Source organism: Elaeis guineensis, chromosome 3 (genome assembly GCF_000442705.2).
Source record: "Elaeis guineensis isolate ETL-2024a chromosome 3, EG11, whole genome shotgun sequence".
NCBI lineage: Eukaryota > Viridiplantae > Streptophyta > Magnoliopsida > Arecales > Arecaceae > Elaeis > Elaeis guineensis.
In genome coordinates, this window is record NC_025995.2 from 84,172,893 (window position 1) to 84,189,601 (window position 16,709).

The following is a 16,709-nucleotide window of genomic DNA, read 5'->3' on the forward strand; positions in this document are numbered from 1 at the left end:
TTGACTCCTAGGATCAATTGAGTTCAGTTTAAATTTTGTGGTGAAGTTAAGTACAAGTTTGAACTCATCCTTGAAATTGGTGTCAAAAGCAAGAGGTTAAAAAAGCTAAGCCTAAATAGACTCGTGGTTATTTAATTAGGTCCGTTGTGAAAGCACGGAGAGCCTCCCACGACCCCACCTCTTACTTGGCTAGTTGAAAGAACTGAGATTAGACTTAACTCGCATCTAGGCTGATTCATATTACATCGAACTGTTGGGTCTAAGTAACCCATAGGTGTCTTAGGTTTAATTATTTGCTAACTTGCTTGTGATTGAAAAAAATAATAAAAATATAAAAGAATAAAAAAAAATCTAAACCACACATTAGGATTGCACTGGTACATGCACGGTAGGAGATCACTTTTTTTTGACTAATTTTGAAATTAAATGGCTAATACACATTAAACCCGATAACTAAATGGCTGAAAATCCTAAAGAACTACTTATGCAGATGAAAGAATATTTTATTCCTTCCATCTATAACCCATCGACTTATATCCACTTATTTGAAATCCCAACGAGTCAATATGAGATCAAGTCAACTACAATCCAGATGCTCCCATCTTTCTATGAGAATACCAATGAAGATCCTTATAAACATCTAAATGAGTTCTTAGAAATATGTGACTCTCTATCAAGTGTAGGCTTTCAAGATCCTCTGATATAGACTAAAAGCACTCTTTTAAAAAATAAAAATAAGGCAGATAATACAAGATTTGCCTCCCGATATTTTTGCAACTATCTTGATCATTGATTCAATTGGGTTTGAACAATAATGGCTGAAGGTATATTTATTTCATATTCGGACTAAATTTCCTACAATCCTACTATAAGAGAAGACACGTCTGACCAACCATATGGAAGATTATAATCGCATAGAATTTTTTTTAACCTTTTTTCCCAAACAAAGTAATCTATTCTTCCACATCTGATAGCAATATAAGTTGTCAAACATGTTGATTGGGAGCATATATTTAAACACTCATGTGTTTAATCAGAAAGTAATATACTTTAATTTAAAGAACATGTACAAGAAGAGTGTGATTGCATTTAGCATTATTATCATTTTTTTAAAAAAATCTGAAAATAAATATTTTATCACCATTTTTTCAAATTTTTTATTACAAAAGATATATCCAGTTTGTTTTCTCTATTTTTTTTAACAATGAGAGCTACGATGTAGCCAACGATGAAGGAGAGGTAGAGAGATGGGGCCAATATTAATTCAGGATAAAGAAGAGTTCAATATTAGATAAAGAGACAGTTGAGAGAGTGGTAGAGGAAAAAAAAATGGGATGGAGTCGACAATGTTGTTGGAGATGAGAGATAATTTGGTGTTGAAATTGTTGCGTCAGAATCTGATACCACATGGTGCAACAAGAAGAAAAAAAAAACAAGAAACACAATATAAATACGTGGATAGGCCTTAAACCTACCTCCACGAGGCATGCAAGTTTCATTATGAGAGAATAAAATAAAATCAATATAAGAGAAACTCATCACTCAATCTTTATACAAGAGTTTCTCAAGAAAAAATCCTAAAATCCTTACAAAAGCTCTTTGAAATCTCTGTTGAAGTCTTTCTGTACTTCTAGGACGTCACTAGCTCTCCAATGCAACTGATGGCTCGTCAATCAAAATTTTATAGACTCCAAAAATTTCAAAATACTGTTATACTAAGAAATAAAGTTCCAATCAAGCCTAGAATCATCCGTGATCGTCCGATCGTGATTGGCTCACACTAGAGCCGTCCGATCGTGCACATCAGGGCCATAGATCACTTGAACAAACACAGAATCAACCTTAGTCATCCGATCGTGATTGGTTGCGATCTGGGCCATCGGATTGTGCAAAAAAAGTCTGAACCGCTCATGGACCGAGTGTTCGGTCCACGTGTTCCCATGGACTGTCCAGCGCCTCGCGGTCCACGGTGGACCGTGCGGGATGCTGGGCCTGGGCACCCCCGCACTTTGGGTTGGCCCATGTGCCTGCGCTGGGCCATGCGTGCCTGTGCCCGCATCTCCGTCGGGCCCGACTGCACCATCGTCGACCGTCGCCGCCTCGTGGACTGTGCCGCCGCTTCAAATCTTTTTTCGTGTGTATCTTCTCCGTTTGGACTTCGTTTGGACTGTTCTTGAGCTTGTTGGACTCCATTCGTCGTTCTGGACCTCGTTGTGGGCTTAATATGGACTGAATCTTGAGATGTATTTTCTAACAATCTCTATCTCGACTCAATATTCAACCTCCACCTATCTCTAAGAGTCTATGATCCGTCTCACCCCCATGTCCTGGGGCATGCCTACTGTCTTATGAATGGACAAACGTGGAAGTCGAGCCAGACCACTCGATCCCACCTCCATCATGGGCTGTGTTTACTCTGACCAAAGACCTGCTCGGGTTATCATCTTGTGGTAATAGAAATCTCATCCTGTGACATCGCCTCTCATCCTCTTGAGTCTCTCATCTAGTGCCCGATTCACCTCCACCTAGAGCTCTACCTTGCTCTGGGCTTCTCTTGGCTCCTGAAGCTCCACCTCACACTGGACTCTCCATCAGGTAGTAATGTCCTCTCGTCCTCTTCTTTCCCTCCAGAATAATCCTATCATCGTGCAACACCTTCAGGATTCCTCCACCGGCTATCGTCCTATAGCCTGTTGAATCCAGTCTGCTTAGTGAGATAAGATTCCGTCTGGAATCGGATATGTATCGGATCTCTCCCAATCTCCTCACTGCACCATTATATATCCTCCAGCTGATCGTTTCGATGCCTCTGATCGCACAGCTCGATCCATCCGGTAGATAAACAGTGCCCTCGCTGCTTTCTAGGGAGTCAAACTGCTCCTCTTTGTAGCATACATGATAGGTGTATGCAGAATTTAAAATCCACTATTAGGAAGAAATAAATATCTCGTCAGATATCTCTAAGACGTCACCCTCTAAGTCGCTACTGGCTGTCGCTGCAGTAGCCCTTGTTCGATCCCTAAGTTGAAAGCAATCTCTGGCTAGATGTCCCAACTCTTCACACCGATAATATTTGATCTTGCTCAGATCTCTCATCCTAGACTTGAACCGACCTCGCTGAGATCTCTTATTGCCCTGTCTGCCGCCTTCTGCTCCTTCAGAAATCACCAAAGTTGAGCTACCGTCTGAGCTCGAAACTAGACTCTTCCTTCTGAGAATCTCGTTCTGGAGAACTACTGTAGTGACCTCATCCATCTTGATGGTGCTCTTTCCTACTAGAAGAGCAGTCACCAAAGACTCATACGAAGGGGAAAGCGACACTAGCAAGACCAGTGCCCTGGTCTTCTCCTTAACTTTCTCTCCAATACTGAGGAGATCGGTGAGGATCTTTTGGAAGTGGTTGAGATGCTCCTGCACGCTCTGTCCCTTAGTCATCCGCAGCTGGTAGAACTGCCTCCAAAGGAAGAGGGTGTTGGTGAGAACTTCGCTATATACAACTCCTCGAGCTTCGACCACAGTATCGTTGGAGAAATCTCACCAAGCATATAGATCACCATCTTATCCGCTAGTTACAAGCGGATCGTACTCACCGTCTGCATCTGAAGTCGTCTCCAATCCTACACCTCCATGGTGGTCGGCTTCTCCTCGCACAAGAGAGCATCGATCAACCCTTGCTGAATGAGCATGTCTTTCACCCTCGCCTGCCATAAAGAAAAATTGCTCTTTTCATTAAATCTGTTGATCTCCATCTTAATTGTGCTTGTCTTCTCTATTTTCTATCTTGTTCACTACCGCTGCAACCTACGCTCTGGCACCATCTTGCTCTGATACCAATTGTTGCACTAGGATTTGGTACCACATGGTACAGTAGGAAGAAAAAAGAAACAAAACAAGAAACACCATATAAATACGTGGATCGGCCTCAAGCCTACCTCCACGATGCGTGCAAGCTTCATTATGAGAGAATAAAATAAAACCAATACAAGAGGAACTCACCACTCAACTCTTGTACAAGATTCTTTCAAAAAAAATCTCAAAACTTTTACAAAAGCTCTTTGAAATCTCTTTTGAAGCCTTTCTATACCTTTAAAACGTCACCAGCTCTCCAATAGAACTAACAGCTCATCAATCGGAGTTTTATAGACTCCAGAAACTTCAAAACACTGTTATACTAGGAGAGTCCCAATCAAGCCTAGAATCATCCGTGGCCGTCCGATCGTGATCGGCTCGCACCAGAGCCGTCCGATCGCACACATCAGGGCCACAGATCACTTGATCAAATCCGAAATCAACCTCAGTTATCCGATCATGACCAGCTATGATCTGGGCCTTCGGATTGCGCAAAAAATAACCTGAACCGTGCGTGGACCGTGTTCGGTCCACACGATCCCATGGACTGCCTAGCGCCCCGCGGTCCACGGTGGACCATGCAAGGATGCTGGGCCTGAGCGCTCACATGATGGGCCGTGTGCACCTGCACGCACGTGTCTCCACCGGGCCCGGCCGCGCCACTATCGGCCGCCGCCGCCTCGTGCACTGTGCTGCTGCTTTGAACCTTCTTTCGCACGTATCTTCTCCATTTGAACTTCGTTTGAGTTATTTTTAAGCTCGTTGGACTCCGTTCGTCATCCTGAACCTCACTGTGGGCTCAATCTGGACTGAATCTTGAGGCATATTTTCTAACAAGTTTGGCGTTGGATGGACAAAGGTGAGAGGGCTGAAGGTGAGGTTAGATGGAAGATGGGCGATTGGAAGTAGGATAAAAGCATAGTTCTTAAAAAATTAATATTAGTTAACCAAAAAAACTAATATTAAATATTTTTTATTTTTATTTTTTTAATAATAGAAGTTGTTAGAAAAAGAGAAATAGAAGTAGGATAATTAAACATATTTTTTATTAAATTTTTTATTTTTATTTAAAAAATAAAAATAGAGAAAAAAAATGTACCAAAGAGACCTTAGCTACGTTTCAGCGACATTTGGATAAGAAAACTACCTACAATGACGATGAATCTACGAAGTAGACATGGCCATCAAAGTCTAAGATAAAAAGCCTTAGCATGGGATAAGACTGGCCACTAATTTCAACATTGTGTTTGATCTTCCTCGTGAATTATCTATCATGACATGTGCGGTGCTTGATTTTTTCCACCACTCTCGAGATTCACAAACTGTTACACTCACCATCAGTTCTCTTTGACGCAGGGTCGTGTCTTTCATGGGCAAGAATGATTCAACTTCTTTCGCTCGGATGCACCATTGGATTGCACGATAATTGCTTCCGGATCTACACAAATGGACGAATGGATAAATTTGGACTGCTTTGAGATATGTGCGAAATGATACAATTTGAATCGGATGACAATTCTCACCACCATAGATTTGCCTCCCATTTTCATTGGAAAGGAAGATTTAAAAAAAAAAAAAAAAAAGGGGCAATTCCGTATTGTCTTTTGCATCTCCCCGACATCTTTTTCTTTTTTACCGGTCCGGTCTCCACATTTCTTTCCGTTTGACTGCCCCCTGCCACGTCACTCCGCCGCAGCAATCCCCAAATCGTCCTCGCCTCATGGAACATTGATTGCATATGTGCATTAAAAACAGAAAACACATCAATCGCATGTTATGCTTACCACCCACAACGTCCCCTCACCGCGGGTGAAAAGCATGAAATGCATTGTACCACCGAGAACGTCCCCTCACCGCGAGTGAACATAACAGCACTCCCTTGCCGACGCTACCCGGCGCATTACCTTCCCCACACGTCGCTAAACATCTCGCTTTCAGAACGCGTAAAAGCAACTTCCTGTCCCGCGGTACGCATACCCCGCGCCCCGCCGCTTGTTACGCTGAAGAAAGCCCTCCCATGGAGTGAGAGAGTGAGGGACCAGAAAGAGACCCGCAAACGAGACAGAAAGCTCTTCTTCTTCCATCACCGTTATTTCGTATCAGCATCTCTTACCCCAGTAGAAAACTAGAAGAATGGCGGTGGCGACGGCGAAACAGCGTACCAGCGAATCGCTGCACTCCTCCACGACGTCCGCACCTCCCTTCTAAGGGCTCTTTCCTTCTCATAGTATTCCTTTTCTCGTTTAATATTTTTTTCCTCATCCTCTGAGACAAAAACGATGAGTGGAAGAAAAATACCTTAAGGTCACCATCTCTATTCCCTTCTTCCTGACAACAGCAAAAACACTAAAAATAACATAAGAAAAAGTTATATAACCCTCCTACCTGCCTATAAATGAGAGAAGAAATCTAAGAACCGAGGGAAAGAAAAAAAAGGGAAAAAGGAAACAACTCTGATCTATAGCCATGGTTCTCTCCACGGCAGGACACGAGCCGGAAGCTTCAGTCCACTATACCTTCGCCTCTCGTTACGTTCGTGCTCCCCTTCCTCGGTGATTCCATCCTCTTTAATCCTGTTCTTAATTTTTTTCTTTTTTCCTTAAAGATCACAATTTATGGCTGCAAATTTGTTGCTGTATCTAGTGCTCGTGTCAGATGTGCACGTCTTCTTTCTGATTTGCTAATTAACGTAATATCAGCAATATTATTAGTCCAGATCTCATTGATATTTCCTCAATTTGTTTTTTTTTTTTTGATCCTTTTTCTTAACATAAATCATTTATGGAATAGGTTTAAGATGCCGGAGAATTCAATACCGAAGGAGGCGGCACACCAGATCATCAGCGACGAGCTGATGCTGGACGGGAACCCGAGGCTGAACCTGGCATCGTTCGTCACGACGTGGATGGAACCGGAGTGCGATAAGCTCATAATGGCGGCCATCAACAAGAATTATGTCGACATGGATGAGTACCCTGTCACCACTGAGCTCCAGGTAACCAACAATTCGCATCATCAAATTATAACCTCTGAATAATTCTTCTCGACCGTAATTCTTAGAGGTTTTTCCAGCAATAGCGGTTGGCTTGTTTCGTAGATGTCAGTTGTAGGTTAGCTCATGACAGCTTTTGGATTTTAGCTTCCTTTGTCTTTTTTTTCTTTTTTTTTTTTTTGTGGGGTCGTGAATTAAGCTGGTAATTGTTTGGGTCCATTTTGCCCACTTTATTCAGTTTATTATAATGGATGTATTGTTTTATTATTTGCTTATGGAAATTGATGGCAGATCCTATAGACTCATTAGAAACAGTATCTAACTTTTTTGGTTTGGATTTATCCCCTTTGATGTCTCTCCTTTCCAAGTCGTCTTCTACTTGTCCATAATGTCCACATAAGTTATCTTTACCAAGGGCTCTCCAATTTTTTGTTTTCAATAGCTTCTTCCATTACTTGATCGTCGATTTTGCAATCTTACTACTCGAATATGCTCCATTAGAGGGTTTTGAAATCCTAATTATGATATAAATAGGATACCCTGTATAGGGATGTAGTATACTGTTGGGTGGATGTCTGGCCAGGATACCACCTCCCAAGATCTTTTTAGTACCACGCGATGCAGCAGGAAGAAAGAAGAAACAAAACAAAAGAAAAACAATCAAAATACGTGGATCAGTCACAAAATGGCTCGCTTCCACGGGGCATGCAAACTTCACTATGAAAAGAAAATTTTACAAGAGGAGACCTCACCCTCAACCCTTGTACACCCAATTCTCTCTCATCTGAAGTTCCCCTCACAAAAGCTCTCTCTCTCTTGGAGACCCCCCTGAACCCCTGAAGAGCCTGGCGACCGCTGTCCAGGAGCCTCCTGCTCCTTCTCTCTCAGCGCCCTAGCCTCTCTCTCTCCTCTGGTTCGTACGGCGGCGAGAAACCGAACCACTCCCTCTCTGTTTCGTCACAGGCCTTTTTAAAGGCTTAAACCTGGTTTAAAACTTGATTAGAGAGGGATTAGGAGTCCTAAATAAAGCCAAAAAACCCCCTGGACCGTCGGATCAAGACCGGGAGCCCTCTGGGCCGTTGGATCATTCTCCGGTCCATGGAATAGTGCCGTGGACCGTGAGAAACGCGTGGGAAACGCCCACGCGGTCCACAGGCCGTGCCGTGGACCACCCGGTCCACGGTGGACCGGGGCAAGGGCCAGCAGGCCGCTGGCCTGGGCCGGCCCGCGCCTGCGCGCGGGCCTGCGCGCGCCTGGGCCGCGCGCCTGCCTGGGCCGCACGCCCCACTGGGCCGCAGGCCCCCCCGTGCGGGCCTGGGTCGCGCATCCCGCGCGGGCCTAGGTCGCACGTCCGCGCGCCGCCGCGCCGCTGCCGTCCGCCGCCGGTCGCCGGCGGTCCTCCGCCGTCTCGATTTTCGTGCCGATTTCGAAAGCTCGTATCTTTTCCATCCGAGCTCCGATTCAGGTGATCTTGATCTCGTTGGACTCCGTTTTTCGTCGCGAACCTCACTGTGGGCTGAATCTCGAGGCGTCAAATCCTAACAATCTCCACCTCGACTCGATATTCGGCCTCTTCCAAAATTCGAGAGCTTCTGAATCTCCTCGCCCCCATGCCCTGGGGCAATCGCCTGCTGATCATGGATGAGCAAACATGGGAGTCGAGCCAGGTTGCTCTATCCCATCTCCGTCGTATGCTGTGCTCCTCCTGACCTGAGACCTGCTCGGGGCATCATCCTGCGGCAATAGGAATCTTACCTTGTGACGTCGCCTCTCGTCCTCCTGAGTCTCCTGTCTCGTCCCCGATCTGCCTCCTGGAGCTCCACCTCGCTCTGGGCTCCACCTGGCTCCCGATGCTCCACCTCGCACTAGGCTCCCTGTCAGGTAATAATGTCCTCTGCTCCCCTTCTTCCCTTCCAGCACAATCCTATCGCCGCGTAGCACCCTCAGGATTCCTCCACCAGCTACCGTCCTGTAGCCTCTCGAATCCAGTCTGCTAAGTGAGATAAGATTCCGCCTGAAATCGGGTATGTATCGGACCTCCCCCAATCTCTTCACTGCACCATCATGTGTCCTCCAGCTGACCGTCCCAATGCCTCTGATCGCACAGCTCGATCCATCCGGCAGATATACAGTGCTCTCACTGTTCTCCAGGGAGTCAAACTGCTCCTCTCTGCAACACACATGATAGGGGCATGCAGAATCTAATATCCACTGCTGGGAAGAAGTAGATACCTCGTCAGATATCTCCAGGACATCTCCATCTGAATCGCTGCCGGCCGTCGCTACAGCAGCCACCGTCCGATTTTTCAGTTGAGGGCAATCTCTGGCTAGATGCCCCAACTCCTCACACCGGTAACACCTGATTTTGCTCAAGTCCCTCCTGGACTTAGACCGCCCTCGTTGCGATCTCCTGTCGCTCCGTCTACCGCCTCCTGCACCTCCAGAAGCCACCAAAGCTGAGCTATCGACACCTGAGCTCGAAGCTGGGTTCTCCCTTCTGAGAACCTCGTTCTGGAGTATTGCCGCGGTGACCTCGTCCATCTTGACAGTGCTCTTCCCCACTAGAAGAGTAGTCACCAAGGACTCGTATGAAGAAGGAAGCGACGCCAGTAAAACCAGTGCCCTGGTCTTCTCCTTAACGTTCTCGCCAACGCTGAGAAGGTCGGTGAGGATCTTCTGGAAGTGGCTCAAATGCTCCTGCACGCTCTGTCCCTCAGTCATCCGCAGTTGGTAAAACTGCCTCCAGAGGAAAAGAGTGTTGGTGAGAGACTTCGCCATATACAACTCCTCGAGCTTCGACCACAGCACCGTCGGGAAGTCTCGCTTAGCACATGGATCACCACCTCATCCGCCAGGTACATGCGGATGGTACTCACCGCCTGCATCTGTAGCCGTTTCCAATCTCGTACCTCTATGGTGGTCGGCTTCTCATCGCACAAGAGAGCATCGATCAACCCCTGTTGGATGAGAACGTCTTTTACCCTTGCCTGCCACAAGAGAAATTGCTCTTACCATCGAACTTGTTGATCTCCATCTTGATTGTTCTGTTTTCTCCATCTTCAGTCTTGCTCACCACCACTGCAATCTGCGTCATTGTACCGCTTGCTCTGATACCACTTGTTGGGTGGATGTCTGGCAGGACACCACCTCCCAAGACCTTTTCAGTACCACGCAATGCAGCAGGAAGAAAGAAGAAACAAAATAAAAGAAAAACAATCAAAATACGTGGATCAGCCACAAAATGGCTCGCCTCCACGGGGCATGCAAACTTCACTATGAAAAAAAATTTTACAAGAGGAGACCTCACCCTCAACCCTTGTACACCCAATTCTCTCTCATCTGAAGTTTCCCTCACAAAAGCTCTCTCTCTCTTGGAGACCCCCCTGAACCCCTGAAGAGCCTGGCGACCGCTGTCCAAGAGCCTCCTGCTCCTTCTCTCTCAGCGCCCTAGCCTCTCTCTCTCTCTTCTGGTTCGTACAGCGGCAAGAAACCGAACCACTCCCTCTCTGTTTCGTCACAGGCCTTTTTAAAGGCTTAAACCTGGTTTAAAACTTGATTAGAGAGGGATTAGGAGTCCTAAATAAAGCCAAAAAACTCCCTGGACCGTCGGATCAAGACCGGGAGCCCTCTGGGCCGTTGGATCGCGCTCCGGTCCACGGAATAGTGCCGTGGACCGCGAGAAATGCGTGGGAAACGCCCACGCAGTCCACAGGCCGTGCCGTGGACCATCCGGTCCACGGTGGACCGGGCAAGGGCCAGCAGGCCGCTGGCCTGGGCCGGCCCGTGCGCGTGGGCCTGGGCCGCAGGCCCCCCCCGCGCGGGCCTGGGTCTCGCGTCCGCGCGCCGCGCCTGCGGCCGCGCCGCTGCCGTCCGCCGCCGGTCGCCGGCGGTCCTCCGCCGCCTCGATTTTCGTACCGACTTCGAAAGCTCGTATCTTTTCCATCCGAGCTCCGATTCAGGTGATCTTGGTCTCGTTGGACTCCGTTTTTCACCGCGAACCTCGCTGTGGGCTCAATGTGGGCTGAATCTCGAGGCGTCAAATCCTAACATATACCTATAGGTATCCAAAGTTTGGGGTTCTGGGATATGCATCATCATGACTCCTCAAACTACCCTTCCCTGCCTCTTCTCTTTTTTTCAATCAAAGGGTTCACATCACGTTTGCCACCCCTGTATAGGATGTCACATGGATCGCATGTATGATACCTGGAAATGAATAAACCCCTGTTGTGTAGCATATTTGGTCAATCGCCATGCCATACGCCAATTAAAATTTTTGAAATTCTAGACAGGAACTTTGAATATGACAGGGTTAGCATCTGAATATACCTCTGTTGCAGGAGATATATCTAAAATACACCCACAGACGGCTATCTAAAATTGCAAAAAGCTTCCTTTTTCTAAGGTTTGGCTTACTTATTCAAATTAACTGCTCATCACTTATAATTTCTTATAGGACAATGATTGTAAGAGTATATATAAAAGCATAAACGGTCGTCAAAGACATTTTTCAAATTACTGTTTTTAATGAAAAAGCAGTGATGCACACCGTTGATGATATCTCTGTGAGGAACAATTGCTGCGAGATCTTAAAATTAAATATGCGGTCCAGACATTTTGTTCTTATTCTTTCTTAAAAAATGTTTTGAATGTGCAATGGATATTGCAATGAAATTTTGCTAGTGACTTTAAATGCTTAAGCTAGTTGTTTATATCCTGAACATGGAGGTATGGCTCAGCAGGGGATCGCCAGGATAAATTTCTTATCTTCTTCATGTTATTTATGTGTATAGTTTACTGTAACTTGGGCATGTGATAAACAGGTATATGATGAATTGAATATGACATTAAATATTAGAGTACATGTTATTTTTTTCCTAAATTTACTGCAAAATTTCAAAGAATTTGCATAAGCATGATCAACTTCTATGATTAGATGTTATCTAAATCCATTTCATGAAAAATACATGTATCTGATTTTCAAAATCTTGCCATGCATCGTATTTTAGATTCCATGCAGTCTGTGGTTGCTCTTTAATCGAAGATAGAAACAATTTGATTTTTAGAAGATTTTTGTAGAAAGAGAAACTTTGCAGAAAGGATATTTGTATTACATCTTGTGTGAAGAGTATGAATTATAGGCTAGCTATTGAGTCAAACTTTTTTCTTTTGATCGATCCTTTTTTTTCCATCATAGATTCTTTCCACAGACATGAATTATTGTTAGATTGGTTGTTCTGGACCAAACTGCTATATGCATTTTAAGGTATCATCCCAAATTTGGCAAATTTGAAGTGCTAATTATCCTTGTATATTACATTGTTAGATGTAATCCATCTTATATGGTTCATCTTAGAAGGTTGCATTCCGTGCAATTATTTATTTGAGATGATTTTGGGAATTGGAAACCACCATGGTGCACTCCTTCATTATTTGATTGCTTTCCTTTACCATCTGTTTGTTTCTTCTGCAGAACCGCTGTGTAAATATGATAGCCCATCTTTTTCATGCCCCAATTGGGGATGATGAAACAGCAGTAGGGGTTGGAACTGTGGGATCCTCAGAAGCAATAATGCTGGCCGGACTGGCATTTAAGAGGAAGTGGCAAAACAAAAGAAAGGCAGAGGGAAAGCCTTATGACAAACCAAACATAGTTACTGGTGCGAATGTTCAGGTGCTAACCACCTCAGCTCACCAGAAGTTACCGTAACATGGTGCTGAAAATTTTCATAATCTTATGTTCTCATATATGCTTATTTAGGTTTGCTGGGAGAAATTTGCAAGGTATTTTGAAGTAGAATTGAAGGAAGTGAAGTTAAGGGAGGGGTTTTATATCATGGATCCCGTGAAGGCTGTGGAGATGGTGGATGAGAATACCATCTGTGTTGCTGCCATTTTGGGTTCAACTCTTACTGGAGAGTTTGAAGATGTGAAACTACTGAATGAGCTGCTTACACAGAAGAACAAAGAAACAGGGTAAGTGGTTTTGCTTGTATACCAGAGTACCGGTCCATTGTCAGGAGACCATAATTATTGTGTAATAATGTAATAATATGCTATGAACTGGGTATACTTGCCTATCTATATATTCATTGGCCACCGTTTGGATGATCAGTGTTACATAACCTAAAGGTTGTTAAGTGATTGAGCGAAACCAGGTGATCGGTTCATGTCAAAGTTTTGCCGAGTGGTCATTGTATGAAAAAGGTGAGTACATAGTTCATATGAAGAATGTTTGTACAGTTGGTTGGCAATGCAAACATAAATAAGGTTTATAAAATAGATCAAATAAGTAATAAAAGAAATCAAAGTATATATTGGACAAGAAAAATATGAAAAATAGGGTATATACTTCTTGCTCTTGTTTGATAGATTATAGCGTGATTTGCTGACTAAAGATATATTACCCTTTTTATGCATATAATCAAATTTCCAGCAAACAAAGCTGAGGGAGGGAGGGATGGAAAGGAGGGGGGTGGGGGTTGGGGAGGGGAGAGAGGTTGAGGACCAGCATAGGACCAGGATGCATATGCTTGCCACTTGGGCCTAGTTGGGTGCCAAACAACCCACTATGCAGCAACCCAGCGTGGTGTTGTCACTGGACCTTCATTTGCTTATTCTGGATGCATGCATAGTCTTACAGGATGCATTTTAAAACAGTGATTTATATATCTGCTTGTCAATTGAATGACCAGTCAACATTTCTAGTAGCCAATGGTTGTTGACGGCTCAAGTAGGTGAACCAAGGATGCAGTTTGAATTGATTGATCCTCTCAAGACAGTGATACCGGTGACATTTCAGCCATATCCATTTCTAGATTGGTTAAGAATCTTGAGATTGCTCCAGATGCTGGCTTTTGATGATAAGTTTCTGTAATTGAAGTGAAAGTTACAGCATATTTTTTTACCCATTTATGGGTTAATTTTCTGGACTTCAGATCAAAACCATGCCTGTTGTTCACATCTAGTGATGATTTATTCATAGGACTAATGTTAGTGAGAGATGGTATCATATTTATCATGCCCTGCAGGTGGGATACACCTATCCATGTTGATGCTGCAAGTGGTGGATTCATAGCTCCTTTCCTCTATCCAGAGCTGGAGTGGGATTTTCGGCTACCACTGGTAAAGAGCATAAATGTCAGTGGCCACAAATTTGGTCTTGTTTATGCTGGAATTGGTTGGGTTGTTTGGAGGAGCAAAGAAGATTTGCCTGAAGAGCTCATTTTCCATATAAACTATCTTGGGGCGGATCAACCTACTTTTACCCTCAATTTTTCTAAAGGTGAATATTATCATGTGTATGTGTGATTTTTACTTATTTGAATGTGCATGCAATGTTGCATTATGTCATATTAGCTTCCAACAAAATACTTCAAATAATCTGTTTCATTGTTGCAGGTTCAAGTCAGATAATTGCACAGTACTACCAGTTCATACGCTTGGGCTTTGAGGTAACATGAGAACTTTTGCTATATCTCTAACCATGTGATAATTGTGGATACAAATTCTGTTTCAATGGTAAATTGTCTGGTCTGGATTCTGTTTCAATCTGTATATGTTTAGTAGAAATAGTCATACAAGTTCCCTAATAAGCAAGGTTTTCTAACTAATTTATTAAGCCGTCAGCCAATGAACCTTACCCCATCAAGGTTTAAAAAATAAAATAAAATCCATCAATGTTCCAGACAGTTCACTACATTTGGCCCTGCACCGAAGTTGATCCTCGTAATTGGTATGAAACTCTTGGTGAAGGTTTATTTGGAGATTGTGGTGCCTCCCCTAGAACTGGAAGGCTAGATCTGAAGTTCCTCAAGAATGTGATAGTTCTTGATGGAGGCGTCTTTTGGTCAAGGAACTTGATACATCTTTGAGGAACAAATAAGCCAAACAGGAAATTTAATTTCAATCTGGAGTTCCAACTTCAATTAATCGGCAAACCAAAGCAAACTTGATCCTAAATCAAATTGAATTGTCTTATCTCCTGCAGCAGACTATGGAAGATTAAGATACTCTGCTGTGCTGCTGCGTAGTTATTGAATTGTTCTAAACTTTTGGAAAATTACTTACTGTTTCTACTTTATCAACGTGTTGTCTCCCTTCTGCCATGATGAACAATCAGTGCATGGGTAAATAGATTGGAACATTGATTTGCTGCAACTCATATCACCTACTTACTTTTGGCTTAGAACAAGGCAGTTTGTGGGCTGTGTCGGCTCATGACAGTTCTTATATTATACTTTCCTCATTATAAAAAGTTTCTTCCATATTTTTTCTTACATAGGCCACTAAATCTGTAGCATGTTATATGTTAGGGCTACAAGGATATCATGGAAAATTGCATGGAAAATGCAAGGGTGCTAAGGGAAGGCCTCGAGAAGATGGGAAGGTTTGATATTGTTTCCAAGGAAGTTGGTGTTCCTCTTGTTGCATTCTCGCTTAAGGACAGCAGCAAGCACACAGTCTTTGAGATAGCAGAGAGCATGAGGAAGTTTGGATGGATAATCCCTGCATACACTATGCCAGCTAACGCGGAGCATGTGGCCGTCCTCCGTGTCGTGATCAGGGAGGACTTCAGCAGGAGCCTTGCTGAACGCCTTATTTCGGACATCAACAAGGTTCTGGCAGAGGTCGACGCTCTTCCAAGCCGGTCCACCACCATTGCCCATGTAACAGCCGCAAAGAATGCCGAAGGGACTGTTCTTAAGAAGACTATTTTGGAGACACAACAGGAGATCACTATGCGCTGGAGGCGGTTTGTTGAGCGTAAGAAGATTAATGGAGTTTGCTAAATTGATAGGTAGTCATGAGGGTGATATCTGTCTCTGATATATGCTTATTATTACCATATGTGGCTTGGCTATAAGTATCTGCGGCGATTTCTGATTGATATGACTTTTTTTTCTAGTAATACTGTTTTGTTAAGATTTGAGATATCTATGATAGTCTATGGAGATTCAGTTATCATCTTGGCTTTGAATATCTGCCTCATTATCGTTCATTGTTGCAATGGAGTGTGTTTCAAACCAATCACAAACTAGATCTTGTGTATCCACGATAGCGAAGTATGGGCATGGTCGTCATGTCTTTCAGCACAATTGCATGGGCAGCTTTTCCACCACAAATCAGAGAACATACACATTATTCAGCAGGATTAGGAAATCTGGGAACTTCTCAAGGTTTTGGTTTGTGCTAACATACAAGAAGACTCGTTAATTAAAATTTCTGTTGGTGCAAAAATCTGCTTGCGTCAGAGAAGTTGGAGTCGAGGGAGTCGCGGTCGCCGTCGGGACCTGCAAAAGAAGTTTAAATCGGAGGTGGGGTTGCTCCGGCAAGATCCTCCGACGCTCAAGTCAGTTTTCTGCCTCAACAAGAATGGAGCGCTCGAACAAAAATTTTAGCAGAGTTTCTAGGTAAAAACAAGAGCTTATAGAATAACATATCTGGGGTTCCCCTTTTATAGGCGAAGGGGGCAACAAACTGATGGTGACACCTGTAACCGTCTGGCAGTGGGCCGCTCATAGTCAGGAAAAGTTTGTTACGGAGAGTAGTGGGGTGGACCCGTGGCTATTACCGGGGCGTGCCACATGGAGTCTGCCACGAGAAGCGGAGCGGTGTCCGTTGTCGCGACTTGTCAGAGGATAGAAGAATCGCGTGGTGTCCGTCGCAGGAAGTGGAGCAGGACTGTGGCCATTATTACGGTCTGCCAAGGAGTGATGGAGCCGCGTGGAATCCGTCGCAGGAGGTGGAGCAGGATCATGGAGTGATGGAGCCGCGTGGAATCTGCCGCAGGGAATGGAGCAGAATCGCGGTTGTTACTGCGGCGCGCCAGGGGGCGAAGGTCTGCCGGCTGAAGTCCGGCTGGAGT

General features: G+C 44.4%; 1 protein-coding gene across 1 annotated transcript; it reads left to right on the forward strand.

Annotated features, from left to right (window-relative positions):
• The first annotated feature begins 5,813 nt into the window (after nucleotides 1-5,813).
• On the forward strand, nucleotides 5,814-15,805 carry LOC105041902 (glutamate decarboxylase). The gene is made up of 7 exons (XM_010918969.4): nucleotides 5,814-6,401; nucleotides 6,640-6,844; nucleotides 12,315-12,515; nucleotides 12,603-12,817; nucleotides 13,873-14,126; nucleotides 14,243-14,295; nucleotides 15,157-15,805. The coding sequence occupies exons 1-7, from the start codon at nucleotides 6,316-6,318 to the stop codon at nucleotides 15,631-15,633; spliced, it is 1,491 nt and encodes a 496-aa protein (XP_010917271.1). The 5' UTR covers nucleotides 5,814-6,315; the 3' UTR covers nucleotides 15,634-15,805.
• Nucleotides 15,806-16,709: the final 904 nt, after the last annotated feature.